Raw genomic sequence first — 24,815 nt, 5'->3', positions numbered from 1 at the left:
ACTACCACCACCACACTGTTGCTTCCCAAGTGACAATCAGGATGCCAAGACAGCACTAATTAAATACCTTATTGAAAAAATGATGTCAAAGGGATATCTCTCTTGGACTTCGATGCCTCGACGGTGGCTAGCGTGTCTCCGCCGCCGCTCCGGAGGACACGGACCCCTTCCGAAGGCAGAGCGTGGGAAGAGATGTAGAAATATTTAATAGTCTTGTGGGAAACTGTTTTTTGGGCAATTTTGACAGACGGCAACTCGCTTCCTGACGTGACTCAGACGCCGACGGGAACCAGCGGTAATGATGGTTGTTAGTGTTGTTAGTGTTGTTAGTGTTGTTAGTGCTGTTTGTGTGTTGTGGTTGATGTCTGAGGGCCTCCACCAACCCACCACGGGCCCCGGCCACCAGGTCCACCCACCTCCTATCCTCAACCCACCTGAAATTGAACCCTACCACCCACCCACCTCCCTACACTCCTCTTTCCTAGACACCTCGCCCAGCCATCATTCAGCCCACCTCAACACTCTTTTTAAGTAAAATGTAACAACAGCTTCCGAAGAATTTGTGGTTGAGTGGATAGATTTTATTTTATAACATCTTAAGGTTATCTTAAGATGATTTCGGGGCTTTTTAGTGTCCCCGCGGCCCGGTCCTCGACCAGGCCTCCACCCCCCAGGAAGCAGTCCGTGACAGCTGACTAACACCCAGGCACCTATTTTACTGCTAGGTAACAGGGGCATAGGGTGAAAGAAACTGTGCCCAATGTTTCTCGCCGGCGCCTGGGATCGAACCCAGGACCACAGGATCACAAGTCCAGCGTGCTGTCCGCTCGGCCGACCGACTCCCGACATGTCTACAAGTGGACTCGTCGAGCAGTTGTGACAAAGCTTTTCAAAGACTAAGTTTCTCAAGTCAAAGACAAAGCTTTTTAAGACAAAGTTGTGGAGCTTTTCTTCTCCTTTTTTCGTATGTTGTGTTATATAAGAAGTTATATTTAACACAAAACACAACACTAAACAACGGATATAAATGGGGTAACTTTAGATTTAGAAAAGGCCTGAATAAATAATAGTTTGGAAACCGGGTTGTTTGATTTAGGGAACAAATTATCGGGTAACATAACAGCCGTAGGCACGCTGGTTTGTTTCAAGCGTAGGTTAGACATATGAACGAGTTTGGGTGGATATAAAAAAAATGAACTGCCATGTATGAACCCATATAAAACCTTCTGCAGATTCCCCTAATTCTTTCTTATATGCCGTTAACGAAGAGACTCGGGAAAAAATTCGTTCATAATTCTTAACAACAGCATTTAAGCTTGGTAAGATTTCTCATTCAAGCTCATTTCTCAGTACGAGGGGGGGGGGGTAGAAATAGCCTAAGCTACTCTATCCCTTTGAGATGTATTTTTGTTTTTCTTGTCTCAATAAACTTACTTGAACTTCTCAGTACGATGAACGCATTTGTGAAGGTCGCTAATGACCAATTATATGCACTAAAGCAGAGGGGGGGGGGGGGAAGGGAATTGTCGGGAAAGCATCAAGCCATGACGACTATATAGCACTGGGAAGGGATCAGGGTAAGGATTTGGGATGGGATGGGGAGGGAAGGAATAGTGTCCAACCATTTGGACGGTCGGGGATTGAACGCCAACCTGCATGAAGCGAGATGGGGGGGGGGGGTGAAGGGAGACTTCCGCGGTGAGTCAGCCTCGCTGCTTGCTGCCCTGGAGAGGATTTTTGTAGGACAACATTCCTCCCACCTCCTACGGCCCAACCGCTCCCCACCATCCACATGCAACTGGGAGACAAAAGTTAAAGTGAGACATGATTACAACATACAAAATACCTCACTGGAATAGACAAGACCGACAAGCACACATTATTCGGAATGGGTGGCACACGCAAATGAGGGACACAGATGGAATCCAATTACAAAAATTAGACTGTAGATTACCTGTAGACGATTCCGAGAGTTCTCCGATCGTAACTTTGCATGGAGGGTCTGGCTTGGTCATTACCTGACATGTGAGACTCTTGGTATCATGCAAGGCCACTTAGTCATCACAGCCAGGCTGATCAGGTGACGGAAACATGTCAAGTTTGTCCTCCTCCAAGCTGCTTCTCCTCCAACCTGAAACCAACCACTTGGGCTGGACGGTAGAGCGACGGTCTCGCTTCATGCAGGTCGGCGTTCAAGCCCCGACCGTCCAAGTGGTTGGGCACCATTCCTTCCCCGCGTCCCATCCCAAATCCTTATCCTGATCCCTTTCCAGTGCTATATAGTCGCAATGGCTTGGTGCTTTCCCCTGATGATTCCCTTCCCTTCCTCCAACCTGATTCTCCTCCTCCAAGCTGGTTCTCCTCCAAGCTTCTCCTCCTCCAAGCTGCTTCTCCTCCTCCAAGCTTCTTCTGTCGTTCCAGCTATTTTTCTTAATGACCGGAGAGTCGAGGACCTCTGGCGGGGTGAAACCCAAAAAAAAAATGAATTGTCGAGGACAGACTATCATGTTGGCGGGAACCACGCGCCTCCACACGCCTGCAGCCACGCGCCTTCAGTCACCTGCCAGACGCCACCAGCCGGCCGCCACCAGCTTGCCGCCACGCCACCAGTGACGAGTTACCAGCCACCCACCACAACCCACCATCCGGCCGCCGCCACACTCCGCCAAGTCTCCCATTATCCCCTTCCAGCCGCCCGTTGTAGTCGCCAGGAGCCGCCTGCTGTAGTCGCCAGGAGCCGCCTGCTGTAGTCGCCAGGAGCCGCCCGCTGTAGTCGCCAGGAGCCGCCTGCTGTAGTCGCCAGGAGCCGCCTGCTGTAGTCGCCAGGAGCCGCCCGCTGTAGTCGCCAGGAGCCGCCCGCTGTAGTCGCTAGGACCCGCCTGCTGTAGTCGCCAGGAGCCGCCCGCTGTAGTCGCCAGGAGCCGCCTGCTGTAGTCGCCAGGAGCCGCCTGCTGTAGTCGCCAGGAGCCGCCTGCTGTAGTCGCCAGGAGCCGCCCGCTGTAGTCGCCAGGAACCGCCTGCTGTAGTCGCCAGGAACCGCCCGCTGTAGTCGCCAGGAGCCGCCCGCTGTAGTCGCCAGGAGCCACCCGCTGTAGTCGCCAGGAGCCGCCTGCTGTAGTCGCCAGGAGCCACCCGCTGTAGTCGCCAGGAGCCGCCCGCTGTAGTCGCCAGGAACCGCCCGCTGTAGTCGCCAGGAGCCGCCCGCTGTAGTCGCCAGGAGCCGCCTGCTGTAGTCGCCAGGAACCGCCCGCTGTAGTCGCCAGGAGCCACCCGCTGTAGTCGCCAGGAACCGCCTGCTGTAGTCGCCAGGAACCGCCTGCTGTAGTCGCCAGGAGCCGCCTGCTGTAGTCGCCAGGAACCGCCCGCTGTAGTCGCCAGGAGCCGCCTGCTGTAGTCGCCAGGAACCGCCCGCTATAGTCGCCAGGAGCCGCCTGCTGTAGTCGCCAGGAACCGCCCGCTGTAGTCGCCAGGAACCGCCTGCTGTAGTCGCCAGGAGCCGCCCGCTGTAGTCGCCAGGAGCCGCCTGCTGTAGTCGCCGGGAGCTGCCATTCCGAACACCGTGAATGATTTTACCTTACCTTACCTTACCTTACCTTACCTTACCTTACCTTACCTTCTCTGGCTCATTCCTCCTGTTCTCCTCCTCGCCTCCTTACTCCTTGCAATCATAACTCTCCTTTCAACAGTTTGTGCTCACTGGACTGTACTCCCTGAACTCATTATACTCCGTAAAGTGCTCTGTATACTCATTACAGTAATCATTATACTGCCACAGCTAATTATATTCCTCCCTTGTACTTAACGCACCTTTGTTCATACCCAATAGGTTTGCTGGGAGACTAGGGGGCGCCTCTCCATCACCCGCGATCAAGTGGAGCAAATTCTTAATAACTAGTCTAATCCGTGTTTATTTTTCCCCGGTGGGCAGGTCGTCCAAGAAGAGCTTGCACTCTGTGCACTCAGCCCTGGAGACTTGCAGCGTCCCTGATGGCCAGCTGGGAGGGCGCTCCGTGTCCCTGGTGAGTAACCCCTACCTGGTGTTCACTCGGTGTTCACATGAACGCCCGGTGAACCATCCGTTTAGTTGAAGTCCTTATCCTCGCTACAGTGTCCTCGTTCTTCCTCTGTGTGTGTGTGTGTGTGTGTGTGTGTGTGTGTGTGTGTGTGTGTGTGTGTGTGTGTGTGTGTGTGTGTGTGTACTCACCTAGTTGTGCTTGCGGGGGTTGAGCTCTGGCTCTTTGGTCCCGCCTCTCAACCGTCAGTCAACAGGTGTACAGATTCCTGAGCCTATTGGGCTCTATCATATCTACACTTGAAACTGTGTATGGAGTCAGCCTCCACGACAGGTGGAGTGTGTGTGTGTGTGTGTGTACTCACCTATGTACTCACCTATATGTGCTTGCAGGATCGAGCATTGACTCTTGGATCCCGCCTTTCTAGCTATCGGTTGTTTACAGCAATGACTCCTGTCCCATTTCCCTATCATACCTAGTTTTAAAAGTATGAATATTATTTGCTTCCACAACCTGTTCCCCAAGTGCATTCCATTTTTCTACTACTCTCACGCTAAAAGAAAACTTCCTAACATCTCTGTGACTCATCTGAGTTTCCAGTTTCCACCCATGTCCCCTCGTTCTGTTATTATTACGTGTGAACATTTCATCTATTTCCACTTTGTCAATTCCCCTGAGTATTTTATATGTCCCTATCATATCTCCTCTCTCCCTTCTTTTCTCTAGTGTCGTAAGGTTCAGTTCCTTCAGCCGCTCTTCATATCCCATCCCTCGTAGCTCTGGGACAAGCCTCGTCGCAAACCTCTGAACCTTCTCCAGTTTCTTTATGTGTTTCTTCAGGTGGGGGCTCCATGATGGCGCGGCATACTCTAAGACGGATCTCACGTAGGCAGTGTAAAGCGCCCTAAAAGCTTCCTCATTTAGGTTTCTGAATGAAGTTCTAATTTTCGCCAGTGTAGAGTACGCTGCTGTCGTTATCCTATTTATATGTGCCTCAGGAGTTAGATTAGGTGTCACATCCACTCCCAGGTCTCTTTCTCGAATCGTTGTGTGTGTGTGTGTGTGTGTGTGTGTGTGTGTGTGTGTGTGTGTGTGTGTGTGTGTGTGTGTTCTGATCTGCGCATAGCGGTAAAACAAACGGTTCATTTGTTCATCTACTAGTTCATCTACTAGTCTATTTGTTCATCTACTAGTCTCAGGATTCTCGGTTTGTACACGAATGATCTGGAGTGTAGCCCAATGTCTCTCGGTAGTTAATACAGTCAGTGGCTGTTGAATTGTATGCCTTATATTGCTCAACTAATTTTATACCTTTTCTTTAAATCTAGTGATGTTGCCTTCCTGAACTCACATTTCATTTGCTTCGTTTTATCTAACAGAAAACCTGTTGAATAATTCACCATTCTCGTGCAGGCGATGAGTCACAATAACGTGGCTAAAGTATGTTGACCAGACCACATACTTGAATGTGAAGGGACGACGACGTTTCGGTCCGTCCTGGACCATTCTCGAAGTCGATTGAGACGGACCGAAACGTCGTCGTCCTTTCACATTCTAGTGTGTGGTGTGGTCAACCATTCTCGTTTTCTCTCACCATCGAATAAAGCAGGGGCATAAATCACGAGCAACGTACTGCACAAAAGTGCAGCAACGCAACTGCACTTTCTTCTGTGCTGTAGCAACGCGCGTTGATGCTGTGATCAACCACGACTTTGGTTGGTTGACTGCCATGTAGTGTAGATAGGTTGGGTCTGGGTGTTCTTCCTCTGTCCTCCAGTTGTATTTTGTAATTTGATGTTGGGCTTTGAGTCCCCAGACGACCAAGAGGAGCCCTAAGCCCCCACCAAGAGTCCCCAGACGACCAAGAGGAGCCTTAAGCCCCCCACCAAGAGTCCCCAGACGACCAAGAGGAGCCCTAAGCCCCCACCTAGAGTCCCCAGACGACCAAGAGGAGCCCTAAGCCCCCACCAAGAGTCCCCAGACGACCAAGAGGAGCCCTAAGCCCCCACCAAGAGTCCCCAGACGACCAAGAGGAGCCCTAAGCCCCCACCAAGAGTCCCCAGACGACCAAGAGGAGCCCTAAGCCCCACCAAGAGTCCCCAGACGACCAAGAGGAGCCCTAAGCCCCCACCAAGAGTCCCCAGACGACCAAGAGGAGCCCTAAGCCCCACCAAGAGTCCCCAGACGACCAAGAGGAGCCCTAAGCCCCCACCAAGAGTCCCCAGACGACCAAGAGGAGCCCTAAGCCCCCACCAAGAGTCCCCAGACGACCAAGAGCAGCCCTAAGCCCTCATCAAGAGTTTAAGGCCTATCGCCCTCTGAAAGAATATTAAGGCCACCACCATAGCAAACAGATCAACCAGCAAATATATACCTCTCTCCTCAACATAGTCCGGGACTAAGGTAAACTGTATACACACCCAGAAGTGGTCTACACCTCTCAGTCTATGTCATTATCAATTTAATGTATGAGGACAGCTGCTGGTGTGTTAAACTCTCAACACTACTCACAAGAGGCATACTAGCAGACCTCTCACGGTGCTCAACAGTGTTCTTGATTACTGCTTCTAAAGGTTACCTGATCGTCCAGGCTGTAATTCATACGTCAAGACTGCTAACAGCGGCGTCTAACAGCCTGGTTGACCAGGACACCAGCCAGAAGGCCGCGGGGACATTGCTTCTCCGAACTTCTTCAAGGTAAAGATCTTGCGAAGGTTATCAATACACGCTCTGTTACACATCTTGTATACCCCAGTGGGAGGCCTCCTGTGTACCCCCAGTGGGAGGCATCCTGTGTACCCCCAGTGGGAGGCATCCTGTGTACCCCCAGTGGGAGGCCTCCTGTGTACCCCCAGTGGGAGGCCTCCTGTGTACCCCCAGTGGGAGGCATCCTGTGTACCCCCAGTGGGAGGCATCCTGTGTACCCCCAGTGGGAGGCCTCCTGTGTACCCCCAGTGGGAGGCCTCCTGTGTACCCCCAGTGGGAGGCGTCCTGTGTACCCCCAGTGGGAGGCATCCTGTGTACCCCCAGTGGGAGGCATCCTGTGTACCCCCAGTGGGAGGCCTCCTGTGTACCCCCAGTGGGAGGCATCCTGTGTACCCCCAGTGGGAGGCATCCTGTGTACCCCCAGTGGGAGGCCTCCTGTGTACCCCCAGTGGGAGGCCTCCTGTGTACCCCCAGTGGGAGGCATCCTGTGTACCCCCAGTGGGAGGCATCCTGTGTACCCCCAGTGGGAGGCCTCCTGTGTACCCCCAGTGGGAGGCCTCCTGTGTACCCCCAGTGGGAGGCATCCTGTGTACCCCCAGTGGGAGGCATCCTGTGTACCCCCAGTGGGAGGCCTCCTGTGTACCCCCAGTGGGAGGCCTCCTGTGTACCCCCAGTGGGAGGCGTCCTGTGTACCCCCAGTGGGAGGCATCCTGTGTACCCCCAGTGGGAGGCATCCTGTGTACCCCCAGTGGGAGGCCTCCTGTGTACCCCCAGTGGGAGGCGTCCTGTGTACCCCCAGTGGGAGGCGTCCTGTGTACCCCCAGTGGGAGGCATCCTGTGTACCCCCAGTGGGAGGCATCCTGTGTACCCCCAGTGGGAGGCATCCTGTGTACCCCCAGTGGGAGGCGTCCTGTGTACCCCCAGTGGGAGGCGTCCTGTGTACCCCCAGTGGGAGGCGTCCTGTGTACCCCCAGTGGGAGGCGTCCTGTGTACCCCCAGTGGGAGGCATCCTGTGTACCCCCAGTGGGTGGCGTCCTGTGTACCCCCAGTGGGAGGCGTCCTGTGTACCCCCAGTGGGAGGCATCCTGTGTACCCCCAGTGGGAGGCATCCTGTGTACCCCCAGTGGGAGGCATCCTGTGTACCCCCAGTGGGAGGCGTCCTGTGTACCCCCAGTGGGAGGCGTCCTGTGTACCCCCAGTGGGAGGCGTCCTGTGTACCCCCAGTGGGAGGCATCCTGTGTACCCCCAGTGGGAGGCGTCCTGTGTACCCCCAGTGGGAGGCGTCCTATGTACCCCCCAGTGGGTGGCGTCCTGTGTACCCCCAGTGGGAGGCGTCCTGTGTACCCCCAGTGGGAGGCCTCCTGTGTACCCCCAGTGGGAGGCGTCCTGTGTACCCCCAGTGGGAGGCGTCCTGTGTACCCCCAGTGGGTGGCGTCCTGTGTACCCCCAGTGGGAGGCGTCCTGTGTACCCCCAGTGGGAGGCGTCCTGTGTACCCCCAGTGGGAGGCGTCCTGTGTACCCCCAGTGGGAGGCCTCCTGTGTACCCCCAGTGGGAGGCCTCCTGTGTACCCCCAGTGGGAGGCATCCTGTGTACCCCCAGTGGGAGGCATCCTGTGTACCCCCAGTGGGAGGCGTCCTGTGTACCCCCAGTGGGAGGCGTCCTGTGTACCCCCAGTGGGTGGCCTCCTGTGTACCCCCAGTGGGAGGGCCTCTTGTATAACCCTGCGGGTGGCTCAGGTGTTAATTATTCTCTGGCTGATACGCCCCTCCAGTTCTTAGCTTTTCTCGTTATACCGTTGATAGTTTAATGGGTTGATGGTCGTGTAATTACCTCAGGTTAATACCTTCTTGGTCCCAGGTATCTGGGACACCGGCAGGACCAGCCGGAGCGAAGGAAAAGTTCCAGTCAATTTACTGAGACAATCAAACTCATCACAAAAGAATAAAAGTGTCTAAAGGCTATTTCTACCCTCTATTAAGTCCCTCAAAGAGCTCACAAATCACTATAACATAATGCTGTATATCCTACATGTCACAATTGTTCTAGATCGTTCTAGATAGAAGGGGAGCCGTTCGGCCGAGCGGACAGCACGCTGTACTTGTGATCCTGTGGTCCTGGGTTCGAACCTAGGCGCCGGCGAGAAACAATGGGCAGAGTTTCTTTCACCCTATGCCCCTGTTACCTAGCAGTAAAATAGGTACCTGGGTGTTAGTCAGCTGTCACGGACTGCTTCCTGGGGGTGGAGGCCTGGTCGAGGACCGGGCCGCGGGGACACTAAAAGCCCCGAAATCATCTCAAGATAACCTCAAGATAGATTATATTTACAATAGTTAAAGCACCTTTATCACAGGTTAGGAAAATATTTGTATTACTTGCTAGATGATAAGATGTTGAACCTCTTGGGTACTGTCTCTCTCTCACTATTGTCACACTGCCATATTATTTGAAGTGGTGCTCTATACATTTGCTGAGTCTTGTATTGATCAAGCAATTTGCACTCAGTGATCTACCGTGTTGCATAATGCAGAGTTTGTGTATCATATCTTTGGGAGAGCAGATATTGCCTCCACCAGCAGCCAACACTCAGATAAAGGGTATAGGCCCACCCTTGAACTGATTAGTCGAGGGTGTGGTCGAAGGGTGTGATCGAAGGTGTGGTCGAAGGGTGTGGTCGAAGGGGTACTGGTCGAGATCCCTCTTGTATGACAAAAGTGATCCAATGGTTAAGCTTCGTATATTTAGAGGGAGGGTGTTGGAGGGAGTCTTGGCACCTTAATATTTATATAATATTTTCTTGAGAATACCCATTTGCTTCTTAATTTCCAGATTCTGTCATGCCCTCTGGTTCTGAAGAGAAAATATGGAACCACTCTAATATTTTTCACGTGGTAAATTATTATGTATCACGATTTATTAAATGATTTGGGCGCTAAAAGTACTTCACACGTTCTCCAGATCAGCAAGTTTTGTACCTTGAATGGGGCTGCATGGATCACTCCTTCATGAGTGATCGTAGCTCGCTCATTTCTTTGTTGTCATCGGTGAAAGTTCCATCTCCCTTTCCGATGGAAAGGGAGATGGGGCCCGACACTAGATGTGGGTTTTGATCTTGATTTTGCATAGGAGAAAAAATATTTCGGATTTCTCTCTATTTCACTGATGGCCTTTTGCTCTCTTTGCCTCTCCTGGGTTTTGTATGATTCTTGTAGCTTCCGTTCAATTGTTTCTATTTCTCTACCTAACCTTCTTCGCCGTTCTTGAGATAGGGTGCGACTCTCACAAGGGGCTGTTTGTGTACAACAATATTCCCCCCCTCTAGAGATAGTGTCTATAAAAAGTATCGTCATTTGTCTAGCAACTCTTGTTTGAAAGGTTCTTGTTATGCAGCCTGTCATTTTTCTTGCCGTTGTGAACAGCTACTTTATTGTGTTCTTTAAAAGTAAGATCTTTCGACATGATTACTCCCAGGGCATTTACTGGATTTTTCTCCTCTATTGTGTGGTTTGATTGGGTTTTGTATGTGGCTCAGGGTTTCATTTCATCCTTTTTTACTACAGTTCTGAAGCTGGAACTTGTCTTCACTGAGCATCACGTTGTCCTCAGTTACCCATTGAAATACATGATTTACATCAGATTGGAGGTTTGCTGTGTCTTCTATATGTCTACTCTGGTCTATGTGTCTTCCACAAACGCCCATTTTCAGATTAACTTTTTTGGCGGGAACCGGGAACTGGTAGAATTTGGGGATGAAGCATAATAACTTAGACCTCAAACTGCGATTATTTTGATTAAATAAACTTTCCCGCTTCACGACAAAATGTTCTCAAACTGTATCATGCAGGCGATGAGTCACAATAACGTGGCTAAAGTATTGACTCATCACAACCGACTTGAGAATGGTCCAGGACGGACCGAAACGTCGTCGTCCCTTCACATTCTAGTGTGTGGTCTGGTCATCGTATCATCCACTTGATATAAACATTTCTTGTTAGTATAACGGAATGTTTGTATGCGGCCAAACAATGTAACTCACGAATTTGATATGTATCGGTAATTGCCAAACCTATTTTATGAGGCACTTTTGCGGTGATAATCAAGTAATTCTCATTGTAAACTTTCCCCCATACGTGTAAGACTTTTGTTCTTACTAACCTCGTCACGCCAGGGTGGAGAGAAAGGCATCCGTTAGCATGTTGTTGACCTGATCCCGAGACCAGATGATGTTTGGAGGCTGAGTTGAGACTCATGTGTGTGTGTTTTTAACTTTTTGACGTGTGTGTGTGCGAGAGCGCGTGCACCTGTTTGTTTGTACATACGGGAAAAATCTTACACGGATAACAATGTAACAAAAGACACGCGCTATCACATTGGTCACGCTCATTCACACGGCAAAACTTCCTCCGAGTACCGTTATAATAATAATAATAATAATTTTTATTTAGGTAAGGTACATACATAAAGAGATTTTACAAAGTTTGTTGGCTTTATAGATAAGAGCTAGTACATACAATGCCTAAAGCCACTATTACGCAAAGCGTTTCGGGCAGGAAAAAACACTAATGACTAAAGCTTAAAACTAATGGGTAAAAAGAATAAAATGTGTTGAGTACAAATAAAAATAGAGGTAAAAGAGGGGGGAAGTTGCACAGTTGTTGTTTACACAGAGCACCTGGGCACCCCTGGAGCGGACCCACCCTGCTGCTACAGCCGTCACAGTAACTGGAACATACATGGACAGGGCCACGGCAGTGCCTGTACTGCCTGAGCCCGACACGGGGCCCAGGCTTGACCTGTGTTAACTTGCTCCCTCAGGCTGTTGCTCGGAGCGGCTTCCGCAAGCCCACATATCCACTACAACCCTGTTGGTCCGGTATTACAGGAATCTCGCACAAGTGTGTGTGGAAATGTATCAATATCTATCTGAGACAAGTTTTATCTACAAGTGCCTGTCTATGACTATCACAGTGAGGTCTCGGTCTCTACGCCCCGCCTTTTAGGTGCCAAGAGGTTTGCATGTATAGGTTATTTAAGAAGTCGACCTTCAAGGTCGATAGCGACTTCCACGGTACCGCTGCTGCTGCGGTGGTCTCCCGGAGGTCCTGCGACAGTCTGCAATGTCTCGAGTGGCAGAACACAGGTGTGTAGGATTTATATACCTGCCATATAGGTCTTTGAAGTGAGCATTTGGCTCAATCTTAGGGTCTTCCTATTATTGCAACAACAATATACCGGCTATACTACAGCCCTCTTTATCGGCTTCAGCGTCCCCTACCGTCTACGACCGCAGACCTACAGCAGTCCCCCCTTCCATCCCTCCTCCCGACCGTTCTCCCACACCCGTCCACCACAACATGGCCCCAAGACTCACCCCTACATTCATTATACTCTTACAGCCCCCCCTCCCACCCCTTTCCCTTTCCCCTTCCGTCCTGAATAGGGTATGAGGGTGCTGGCCGTGGTGAAGGTTACTGGAACGGTCAGAGGGGGGTTACGGGTGCCAGGCAGATATTACCTCAACTACACCTGTACGTAGAGGTCACGTCCCAAAGCGCTGACCGCTGGCAATAAAGTGACTTGATAATCAATGGGTTATTTGAGCATGTAAAAGGTCCCCCCCCCCTTCCCCGGAGTTTAGAAGATGATATATTTATATAGTATAGGCGTAGGATAGATTGTTTTCACCTATTTATATATTATAGGGTATTATAGACGAGTGGTAGTCACCTATTTGTGCCTGCAGGATCGAGGTGTTGGGTCTTAGACTCTGGTTTTCTAATGAACTGACTCCCGTCCCATTTTCTTTTATAAGTTACTGTGGTATATTAGATTATTTTGAGGTTATCTTGAATGATTTTGGTTCCTAGCGTCCCCGCGGCCCATTCCTAGACCAGGCCTCCTTTTTGATATACATCCCCCACGAAGCAGCTGTCTAACTCCCAGGTACCTATTTACTGCTAGGTAACATGGGCATCAGGGTGAATGAAACTCTGCCTATTTGTTTCCGCCTCCGCCGGGGATCGAACCCGGAACCTCAGGACTACGAATCCGAAGCGCTGTCCACTCAGCTGTCAGGGCCCCTACCACTATCATTAGGTAGTGTCAACTTGACCCCAATGGAGTACCCAGTACTCCTTCGGTAGACTGTCTTCATGGTGCTGGACCTAATACCCGTCGACCTCTGGAGGGTTATTGAGGCCACCTCAGGTGTTCACTGACCAAGCAGCAAGTTTACTTTAGTTCCGGACATAATCCAGACTTGATGTAAACTCTCAGTTTATGTTTACGGAGATGCTGGGGTACACCTCTCAGTGTACCTTGTGTGGCCATCACCATCGTCACCAGTCCAATTAGGTACTAGCTGTATGTAAATATATGCTGGCTGTATTTACATATAGCAACAGAACGGCTGAAAGAAAATGATAAAGATTTTATCATTTTTATTTATAGAAAAACAACATCACAAATGCACAAGCTAGCTACACCCAGTGAAATTATTGCTGCTGTTTTTGTGCACTCAGAACATGGAACCGCATCAGTCCGTATTGATAATATTGATAGTTATTTCTAAACGAACCTTCTTTTTGTTTCTAATTAGTCAGAGATCTTGTTCCCGTACCACCATTATTTGGTTCCATAGCCACAAGGAACGCCCGAGTAAGAACCCCGGTTTAGGAAGGTTTATATGCCCTTGGAAAGAGAAAGTGAAGTGTCGAAAGAATGGGTAACTATATATGCTTTGAAGCGAAATACATGGTGCGAGAAAATGGGAAATAGAGCGAAAAGTTCTTGGAAAATTGGCAAGAGTCGTGTATCGTGAGAAAATGGGAAAACGATGAGCTAGTGTGGGAAGATGATAATTTGAGCGGTGACTTGAGGAAATGGTAAGTAGCGTCTTGGCGAGCAGCAAAAGTAATTACAGGTGTCAGTGAAGCTGTGAACGGAGGGGCGGCTCTGATTTATGGCTAATTGACTGGAATATGGAATGAGGTTAGGTTTAGATATATATATTTATATATTCTCCATGGTGAATTTCGACTGTTAACTTTATGAAGGTAACCTATGCGACACTACTGAACCTTCGTTTTAAAATGTCTCATCTCAACAAGATTTAAAATCATATAATTCAATGTTTCTCTATTTTTTTCAAAGGGTACAAGTTCATGTCAATGATGAAGTATTAATAGTTATTTAAAATGATTTTCGGTGAAAAATAATTAAAACTTAAAATCTAAGGAAGACTATTAGAAAGGTGATGACCTTGCTAATTAACGGAACATTAAAGAACATAAAAGAATAAATGACATTAAACGAACGTACAAAAATAAAAAAAAATCTAATATACAAAAAGTAATAATAATTGATTTTTATAATCTTGTTGCTTGAGTTTTATTACGTTATTAAATTTTACATAGAGTTTTAATATGTCATTAAACTGCCAAATACATTATAATATATATAATGTGAATCACTCGAAATTATTGTAAGACGAGAAAATATTTTAAGGTAAGTGTTTCCGTTTTCTGAAGGTATATATAAAGTTTACTTTAATTCTTTACTGTGTCCAGTGACTGGTCATTACGAATCATGTCTCCTTGAAACTTAACCATTATGGTATGAAATAACGGACATTTTAATAAATGTATTTCACGTTATAGTGACAACAGTGTCGTCTATGAAGCCCCGCGCACAATCATCCACAATACATGTATGGTGATGATTGTACGGTTACCGTTGTCCGCTGTGAACGCTGAGCGGAATAGCGTCAGTGACCTTAGTTTTTTGTCGGATGGGCGAGTCGGGTCCGACGTTTAGGTTCTGTTCAATGATGGGATGGGTGAATCATGAGCGCCTGGCCTCAATAATTCCAAAGATGCGAGTTCGATCCTATTGCATAACTTTAATATTTTCTCCATTACCTGAACATTATTTTCCCTTACTCAGCACAAAGAGGTTTTATTAGCAAGATATAAAATAAAATAGTGAAATACGTGCTTTATTTCAGGGAAACTGCATGTATGTGTCTAAGGTTGGAGTCTAGACGCTTAGGACTCACCCAACTTTCACATATTAAACATGTGGGGTATGGAAGTGTAATAGGATTAGTAGGAGTCGGTCCAAGTGAGCCGGTCGGTCGGCTTTAAGAAATAATGGCATTTATAAAGACCTCCAATGCGACTATCATGGAGTTATGTTTGAAATATTGGCTGTATTTCCCATAAAGTTGAGTTACCATTTTCAGCTCTTCGTAATAATAAGTTTTCTGAGAGAATGGGAAGAGAGAGGGGGGAAGGAGACCCCCAGGGCAGCCGGGTACCTCTTATAATAAAATATTAAACCATAGATGTGTTTAATGACTTAGCATTGATATAGACAGAATGTTTAGGTTATCGCCCCCCCCCCCCACCCTTAACCATCGAATGACCTTTCCAAGAATACAATCCCCTAGCGTCAGGGTACCTATTATTTACTATTAGGTGAACAGGTGCACCAGATGTAAGGAAAGAGGCCAAATATCTCTATCCTACCACGGAATCGAATCCAGGATCATTCGGCTCTTAGCCGACTATACTAACTACTGCACAAATATGTTTAATAATGTAGATTTTTTACGAATGTAATTATTATTATAACGCAAATTATGACTTGATGAGCAGTAATAATCAGTCCATCACCAATGCAAATTACACAGCAATATATATATTAGTCCCCTTGAAATGCTAAAAGTTGCAGACAGTAAGTAGCAATAAAGGGGATGAAAATTAGACACCGAAGCCACACATATGAATATGTAAGAACAGACTGTATTTCGGACCATTATCAGGTTGAGTGAGGAAAGAGTGGTTATCTTGAGATGATTTCGGGGTTTTAGTGTCCCCGTGGCCCGGTCCTCGACCAGGCCTCCACCCCCAGGAAGCAGCCCGTGACAGCTGACTTAACTCCCAGGTACCTATTTACTGCTAGGTAACAGGGGCATTCAGGGTGAAAGAAACTTTGCCCATTTGTTTCTGCCTCGTGCGGGAATCGAACCCGCGCCACAGAATTACGAGTCCTGCGCGCTATCCACCAGGCTACGAGGCTCCCATACAGATACGGTGGTGGATAAAGTCAATATATAAGATAATATGAAAAGGGTTGCCTGGGAGTTAATATGAATATTATTGAATAAAGACAGCTGCAGAAGGCTTAATGGCAAACAGAAAAGAGGTGAACTAGAAACAAGAGTAAGAGCAACAGACGAGAAAGAAAAAGAGAGCGTCTAGAGGGGCTAAAGTCAAGCCAGATCACAGTAAGAAGGTTAGGATAACTAATATTTTAACAAACTTTATCTGCCTTGGCTTTATCCCCTCTTGCCTCTCTTTCTTTCTCTGGTGTTGCTATCTCTTGCGTTTTTACCCTACGTCTTTCTGTTCACCATTTCTGCAGATTTTTTTTATTTCTATTACCCCCTTGATTATCTTTTCACACTCACCTCACATTATTACCTTATATATTGACTTTCTATACCACTCTCCCCCGGAGCACCGTTCCAGTGCCAGGTAAGTCCACTACGGGCTCACCATAGCCCGTGCTACTTGGAACTTGTTTCGAGTAGCTGAATCTATAACAACAACAACCACTCTCTCCTTTACGGCAACCAACCCGTTCTCGCCATAACATAGTCCCTATAGAAGAAGATAACCCCTATGCTGCTAATGTTCATAGTACCTCTGTTGTCAACCAGAACATGAGAAGCGTTTTCACTCCACAGGGTTAAAAACCCACGGAACCTCCTACCCGCCCAAGTCCTAAATGCCAAAACTCTGTTGAGTTTCAAAATATACCTGGAGAGATCATCAAGGCAAAAGAGGGGACCTTCGACAAGCCGACGGCTTCCTGTCCTCGTCGAGGCCACTAGGGTTAGTGGCTTTCAGAAAATCAGATAAAAGAAAGGGCAATTAAATAAATAAATATTTTACAATTCAAGGCCATATTATTATGGTTGAAATATAAAATTGCATATTTTTACAATATTTTATAAATATAATGTGTAGCTCTGCATATTAAAAATATTTTAAAATTGTAAATTATTAAAATAGTATTTATATAGAAACCTTGAGAATTACTTATTTCATGAATATTTTGTATTAAGTATAATCATTAGGGTTTCTTATTATCGGCTTGATGAAGTACAGCATTTTTTAGTGTATATATTTTTGAGCACTTAAGTGCTAAAAAACATTAAATTTGTCTTGCAATTGATTTTTCATAGTAGTATAAGGATTGATAACTAATATCAGTGCTGAGCCTACTGTTAACGGTAGTTACACAGCATCAACATTCAATCCGTTCTCGCCATAACATAGTACCTATGTGACTACATGCTTATAGTCCCTATGCTGCTAATGTGGTCGATTTAGACCAAGAGGGTACAACCCCTTCACGTGACCCGGGGTGTGTGTGTGTCGCTCATAATAGCAGGACAACATTACTTGGCCCAGCAAAGACCCGATTTGCCTAACAAGCAGAGGGATTTTCATATATTTCTTTCCAATTTGCTTAATTCTTACTAATATTATTATATTAGGACATGAATTACTAAATTATGTTAGGCAGATTAGGTTACGTTAGGATAGGTTAGACGCCCAGTCAATCTTCCCAGGCCAGGATTCGAACCAAGGCCACTAAATTGCTCGTAAGATACGGGGCGAGTGTGTTATCTATAATAACAGGCCTGGTCGGGGGGGGGGGGGGGATGGCAGAAATAGCCTAAGCTACTCTATCTCTTTGAGATGTATTTTTTCTTGTATCAATAAACATGCTTGAACTTGAACAGGTCTGGTCGCTACACTACCTTATATAAAGTTGATGCTGTGTAACTATCGTTAACAGTGGGCTCAGCACTGATACTAGTTATCAATCCTTAAACTACTATGAAAAAACAATTGTAAGACACACATACATTTATTAAGGTTTTTAGCACCTAAGTGCTCAAAAATATATATCAGGAAAGAAAAAGAGCTCCGAGGAAAACTAAAGATAATTATAAATATTACACTTAACACAAAATATTCATGAAATAAATAATTCTCAAAGTTTCTATATAAATACTACTTTAATAATTACAACCCGTTCTCGCTATAACAGCAACATGTCTATGCCATCTCTTGGGTGGTTTAATCATCATCAATCAATCATCATTCACTCTCCTGACACCAATTGATAATGGTCCAGGACGGACTGAAATGTTACCAGTTTATTTATTTTCAAATGTGTAGGTTGGGTGTCTACTAACAGTCTATTAGTTACAGATTCAGTGGACCAATCCAAATATATCAGTATACCATTGTATCTGCCGCTGGTCCAGTTTCAGGTCACTTTAGTTGTCCATCAAAATTCATGAAAGAAAACGTAAGAGCAAGTGCTTTTCTATCGGGGAAACTACGCTATTGTATCCGGACATGAACAAGCTATACATTCTTTCGTCTTTCAAGATGTTCCGTGTTTTAAATAAATTATTGCAGTCGATTCTAAATTTATTCATTAAATTATATAATATTAAAAGGCATATGAAGATTAATGCATATGATAATTGTCATACTTGCTATGTAAAAAGTTCACATGACAGTAATTGGTGACCTTTTGGGTCGTGTTCCAGGGAAAACTAGCAGGATAATGATTACTATGAAAACTGTATGGGTAGGGAGAGCTCTCTGCCTGCTAACAGAAGTCAGATAAAAATTGTATATTGATAATTTTTCTGATGGCAAGCCATACTCTTCGGAATTAACAAATGGAATGCACTAAGCAGTGATGTGGTGGAGGTAGATTCCATACATAGTTTGAAATGTAGATATTAGTGTCCAATAGGCTCAGGAACTTGTTTATTGACAGTTAAGAGGCTGGGTCATAGAACCGAAGCTCAACCCCCACTAGCACAGTTATGAGAGAACAAAATAAATTTCGTTAAAGTATAGACTCTTGTTTAGATTTCACTAAACAGATATTCAAGCCTTTTATTGCTTTCATATTTCGCATTTTTCACAGCTGGGGTGAGTGGGGTGTCTGGATTTCACAGCTGGGGTCAGTGGGGTGTCTGGATTTCACAGGTGGGGTCAGTGGGGTGTCAAGGATTTCACAGCTGGGGTCAGTGGGGTGTCTGGATTTCACAGGTGGGGTGTCTGGATTTCACAGCTGGGGTGAGGGGTGTCTGGATTTCACAGCGATGAGATCATGAACGTGTCTTACACAGAGAACGTGCTCATATTCTACAACCATATGCAGGGAGGACTAAGACAAACTATTTCATATTGAAGGTACTCGAGAAAGAAAACGAAGTTGGGAACTAAACATCAGAATGTGTCGCATGTCTATTAGGACATCGAACCCTGGGCAGAGTGGAACGACTGGGCTTGGTTCCTTGACTGTTCCCTCCTGTACACCCACTGATAACTGGGGATCGGGCTGCAAAATAGTTAACAGATTGTGTTCTGGGAATACAAATAGGTTAAAAAAAAAGGCAATTAAATAAATAAATATTTTACAATTCAAGGCCATATTATTATGGTTGAAATATAAAATTGCATATTTTTACAATATTTTATAAATATAATGTGTAGCTCTGCATATTAAAAATATTTTAAAATTGTAAATTATTAAAATAGTATTTATATAGAAACCTTGAGAATTACTTACTTCATGAATATTTTGTATTAAGTATAATCATTAGGGTTTCTTATTATCGGCTTGATGAAGTACAAGATCTTTTACTGTATATATTTTTGAGCACTTAAGTGCTAAAAAACATTAAATTTGTCTTGCAATTGATTTTTCATAGTAGTATAAGGATTGATAACTAATATCAGTGCTGAGCCTACTGTTAACGGTAGTTACACAGCATCAACATTCAATCCGTTCTCGCCATAACATAGTACCTATGTGACTACATGCTTATAGTCCCTATGCTGCTAATGTGGTCGATTTAGACCAAGAGGGTACAACCCCTTCACGTGACCCGGGGTGTGTGTGTGTCGCTCATAATAGCAGGACAACATTACTTGGCCCAGCAAAGACCCGATTTGCCTAACAAGCAGAGGGATTTTCATATATTTCTTTCCAATTTGCTTAATTCTTACTAATATTATTATATTAGGACATGAATTACTAAATTATGTTAGGCAGATTAGGTTACGTTAGGATAGGTTAGACGCCCAGTCAATCTTCCCAGGCCAGGATTCGAACCAAGGCCACTAAATTGCTCGTAAGATACGGGGCGAGTGTGTTATCTATAATAACAGGCCTGGTCGGGGGGGGGGGGGGAGGGCAGAAATAGCCTAAGTTACTCTATCTCTTTGAGATGTATTTTTTCTTGTATCAATAAACATGCTTGAACTTGAACTAAAAAAACCTTCTAGATAACATGACGCATGATCGGAAAACATCATTCATTGGAAGCCTACCAACCATCCAGAAGGAGTGGGAAAGGAACAACAAAATTAATATACAAGGGGCGGAGGATATAGTCAGGGATGAAACTGAGGCTGAAACTCAGGAAGTTGTAAACTCTGACTCAGTAGGCCAGGATGTAGATGACAGTAAACTAGAAAGTGTACCAGACAGCACTGACAGCTCGATAGGTACAGACACTACGACGGTTCCCGATAGAGCAATTCAGAACAGAAGGACAGACTTATGCAAATTTTATGCAAAGGGCATATGCAGACATAGATATGCTGGTAATAAGAAAGGATTAGAATGCAGTTACCAACATCCCAAAAAATGTTTAAATATGCTTAGGAAAGGTGAGTGTCGATTTGGATCAATATGTAGGTTTTTCCATCCTGACATGTGCCAAACCTCACTGGAGGACAGAAAATGCTATGACCTTAGCTGCCCACACTTTCACGTGAAAGGCACGGAACGCTACATAAAGAGTGGCAAGCAGGATAATGAATTTGGAGGAAACTCTAAATTTTTTATACCAGACCGGCAGAGAATTCAAAAGGAGCAGCATGGAGAGTGTATGGAACTGGATGCCAGATCCACTTGCATTCCAGAATTACAGATACAATTACACACCGAAAGGGAACTACAACTACGATAGGCAACTGCCCTACAACAATCAGTACTGGTCAGAACAAACTCATTATGTCCACGAATAATGGACTTGCCGAAAAAGTCTCCCATTCAAACTATCACTAATAGAGTAACCTCATTCATCTTTGCCAACATACAAGGACTGAAAACAAGAACAAACAACAAAGTACAGTTCATAAATGGCCTCCTCACGGAGTCAAATGCAGTATTTGGAGCTTTCACAGAAACCCATGCAGGGGAATTGTTGGACAGTGAGATCTGGATTCCAGGATATAACCTATACAGGTGCGATAGGAAAATTAGGTCACATGGAGGAGTGGGTCTGTATATTAGGGAAGACCTTGTATGCTCGGAGCTCCTAAGCGTTACAAATGAGGTGGTAGAGGTACTGGGATTAAAAATAGAGAAAATAAATTTGGTGATTATACTAATATACAAACCGCCAGATGCAACGGCTGAGGAATTCACAGAACAGATAAGCAAAATAGAGAATAGCCTTGATAATTTGGAGAACCCGATACCTGATATTATCTTCCTAGGTGACTTCAACTTGCCTAGTCTCAGGTGGAAAATAGCAAACAATAATATTATACCAGGAAATCTATCAGGACCTAATCAACCACAGATTAGAGAACTACTTAGATTCTGTGACAAATTTTCACTCAATCAGCAGATATCGGAGCCAACGAGAAATGAAAATATTCTAGATCTGGTCTTTACGAACAATGAAGACATTATCAGAGACATTACGATATCAGATACCACATATTCAGATCACAAGCTCATTGAAGTGCAAACGACCATCAATACTCAGAATAGACCTAAAACGTTGATAAAGCGAGAGGGGCTATTCAGTAAATTCAATTTTAATAATAAAAGGATAGACTGGGAGATAATAAACAGGGAACTTACAATCATTCCATGGGGAACTGTTCTAAGTAATACAAGTCCTACAGAAGGAATAGAAAAACTGACTTCAGAAGCGTATCAAGTCTCTCTGAAACATGTTCCTTTGAGGAAAGCCAGAAAGAGATCTAACGTAGAAAGAGAACGCAGACGACACTATAAACGCAGGAAAAAAATAACGGAACTGCTTATGCAGACACGAATTTCCCGTCAAAGAAGGAATAATTTAAATAGGGAGATTGAAGAAATCGAGCGGAAATTGAAACACTCATATGAAACTGAAGAAAGGCAGTTAGAACAGAAAGCAATTCAGGAAATAAAGAAAAATCCAAAATATTTCTTCTCATATGCGAAATCAAAAGCAAAAACCACTGCCAGTATTGGACCTATTCGTACAAGCAAAAACCACTGCCAGTATTGGACCTATTCGTACAAGTGAAGGTTCATACACGGAGGATGACAAAGAAATTAGTGAAATCCTAAAAAAGCAGTATGAGGACATGTTTAGCACTCCAATAAACAACATGAAGGTGGAAGATCCAGACAATTTCTTTATGCGGGATATTCAAACCCCTGTAAATATAACTGATATAAACACGAGCGCACTAAATTTTGAAAAAGAAATTGAAAACATGCCCATGCACTCGGCCCCAGGTCCAGACTCATGGAATTCAATATTTATAAAGAAATGCAAAGTGCCGGTAGCACAGGCACTCAGTATAGTGTGGAGGAAGAGCTTGGACACGGGGGAGATACCAGATGCACTTAAAGTAGCAGACATAGCCCCTCTACACAAGGGAGGGAGCAAAGCATTGGCAAAAAATTATAGACCAGTTGCACTAACATCGCACATCATAAAAGTATTTGAGAGAGTGATTAGGAGTCAGGTCACCAATTTCATGGAGACCAATGACCTTCACAACCCAGGCCAACATGGATTTCGAGCGGGAAGATCGTGCCTCTCACAGCTACTTGAGCACTACGACAAAGTCACTGAGGCATTAGAAGAGAAACAGAATGCTGATGTGATATACACGGACTTCGCAAAGGCTTTCGATAAATGTGACCATGGCGTGATAGCACACAAAATGAAGTCAATGGGAATAACCGGTAAAGTAGGACGCTGGATACTCAGTTTTCTGTCAAACAGGACTCAGCGAGTAACTGTCAACCATATAAAATCTAGTCCAAGTGCAGTTAAAAGCTCTGTACCTCAGGGTACAGTCCTTGCACCGCTGCTTTTCCTTATTCTCATATCAGATATAGACAAAAATACAAGTCACAGCTTCGTATCATCCTTTGCAGATGACACAAAAATCAGTATGAAAATTACCTCGGCTGAGGACATTGAAAAACTTCAAGCTGATATTAATAAAGTTTTCGACTGGGCATCAGAAAATAACATGATGTTTAACAGTGATAAATTCCAGGTACTCAGGTACGGTAAAAATGAGGACCTTAAACATAATACAGAGTACAAAACACAATCAAATGTACCCATAGTAGGAAAACAGCATGTAAAGGATTTGGGAATAATAATGTCTGACGACCTAACGTTTAAGGAGCATAACCAAGCAAATATTGCGACAGCCAGAAAAATGATAGGATGGATTACGAGAACTTTCAAATCCAGGGATCCCATCACAATGGTTGTACTCTTCAAGTCACTTGTGTTGTCCCGTCTTGAGTACTGTTCAGTACTCACTTCCCCCTTCAGAGCAGGAGAGATTGCTGAAATAGAGGGAATACAGAGAACATATACGGCACGCATAGATGCAATAAAGCACCTAAATTATTGGGATCGTCTCAAAGCCCTCCAAATGTACTCACTAGAAAGAAGACGAGAGAGATATCAAATAATATACACCTGGAAGATACTGGAGGGCCAAGTACCAAATCTACACAGTAAAATAACAACGTACTGGAGTAAACGATATGGAAGAAAATGTAGAATAGAACCAGTGAAGAGCAGAGGTGCCATAGGCACAATCAGAGAACACTGTATAAACATCAGAGGTCCGCGGTTGTTCAACGTCCTCCCAGCAAGCATAAGAAATATTGCCGGAACAACCGTGGACATCTTCAAGAGGAAACTAGATTTATTCCTCCAAGGAGTGCCGGACCAACCGGGCTGTGGTGGGTATGTGGGCCTGCGGGCCGCTCCAAGCAACAGCCTGGTGGACCAAACTCTCACAAGTCAAGCCTGGCCTCGGGCCGGGCTTGAGGAGTAGAAGAACTCCCAGAACCCCATCAACCAGGTATCAACCAGGTTAAATATTACAGATGAGCTGTTAATTTATCCCTTAGTAAAGTTAAGTAGTACATGAGGCAGACTCCATACGCAGACTGACGTGTAGATACGACAGAGCCCAAAGTGTTTGGGGCTCAGTACACCTGGCGTAAACAATAAACTGAGAAGAGGTGCTCATGGCTTGGTACGTTAGAATAAAGCACTGTAGTACGACATCTTCTTGACGTTAGGAAATCTTAAGAGAACGGGTTGCACGTACACAGGTTGATGAGTACATGTAGGTGAACACACACACATACACTAAGGGCGCTGGTGGCTGAGTGGGCAGCACGCTGGATACGTAGTCATGTGGTTCGATTCCCGGCGCCGGTGGAAACAAAAATAGGCAGAGTTTCTTTCCCTCTGATGCCCTTTGTTACCTAGCAGTAAATAGATATCAGGGATTTAGACAGCTGTTTCTTAGGTGTGTGGAAGAAAAAAAGTTAGTAGTTAGTAACAGTTCATTGAGTGCCAGTTGAGAGGCGGGTCGAACGAGCAGAGCTCAACCCCAGCAAGCACAACTAGGTGAACACACACAGACACCAGTTGATTGACAGTCAAGAGGCGGAACCAAAGAGCCAGAGCTCAACCCCCGCAAACACAACTAGGTGAGTACATGAATCTTGACAAAATATGCCTTTGTTTCATCAATAACAAAAAAATAATTACAATGAATAATTCTTCAACACTTCATAACTGTATCTAAGACGTTGCATTGTATTAGCGTGTTGTCACTGTGCATGTGCTCACCTAGTTGTGCTTGTGAAGGCTGAGCTTCAGCTCTGGTACCCCCCTTTACCAATATTTAATCAACTAGTGTATAAGT

The 24,815-nt window shown here is 45.5% G+C and overlaps 1 protein-coding gene across 2 annotated transcripts in view; it reads left to right on the top strand.

The window, feature by feature from the left end:
- sprt (PDZ domain-containing protein sprite) overlaps positions 1 to 24,815 on the top strand; it is a 148,071-nt gene that overhangs the window by 65,447 nt on the left and 57,809 nt on the right. For both annotated transcript variants that reach the window (XM_045754666.2, XM_045754665.2), the window contains exon 3: positions 3,929 to 4,019. In XM_045754666.2, coding sequence (XP_045610622.2) covers positions 3,929 to 4,019 — 91 coding nt within the window. The remainder of the gene's footprint in view (positions 1 to 3,928; positions 4,020 to 24,815) is intronic.

This window comes from Procambarus clarkii, chromosome 37, assembly GCF_040958095.1.
Source record: "Procambarus clarkii isolate CNS0578487 chromosome 37, FALCON_Pclarkii_2.0, whole genome shotgun sequence".
Classification (NCBI taxonomy): Eukaryota; Metazoa; Arthropoda; class Malacostraca; order Decapoda; family Cambaridae; genus Procambarus; species Procambarus clarkii.
This window is presented reverse-complemented; position numbering and strand designations above follow the sequence as displayed.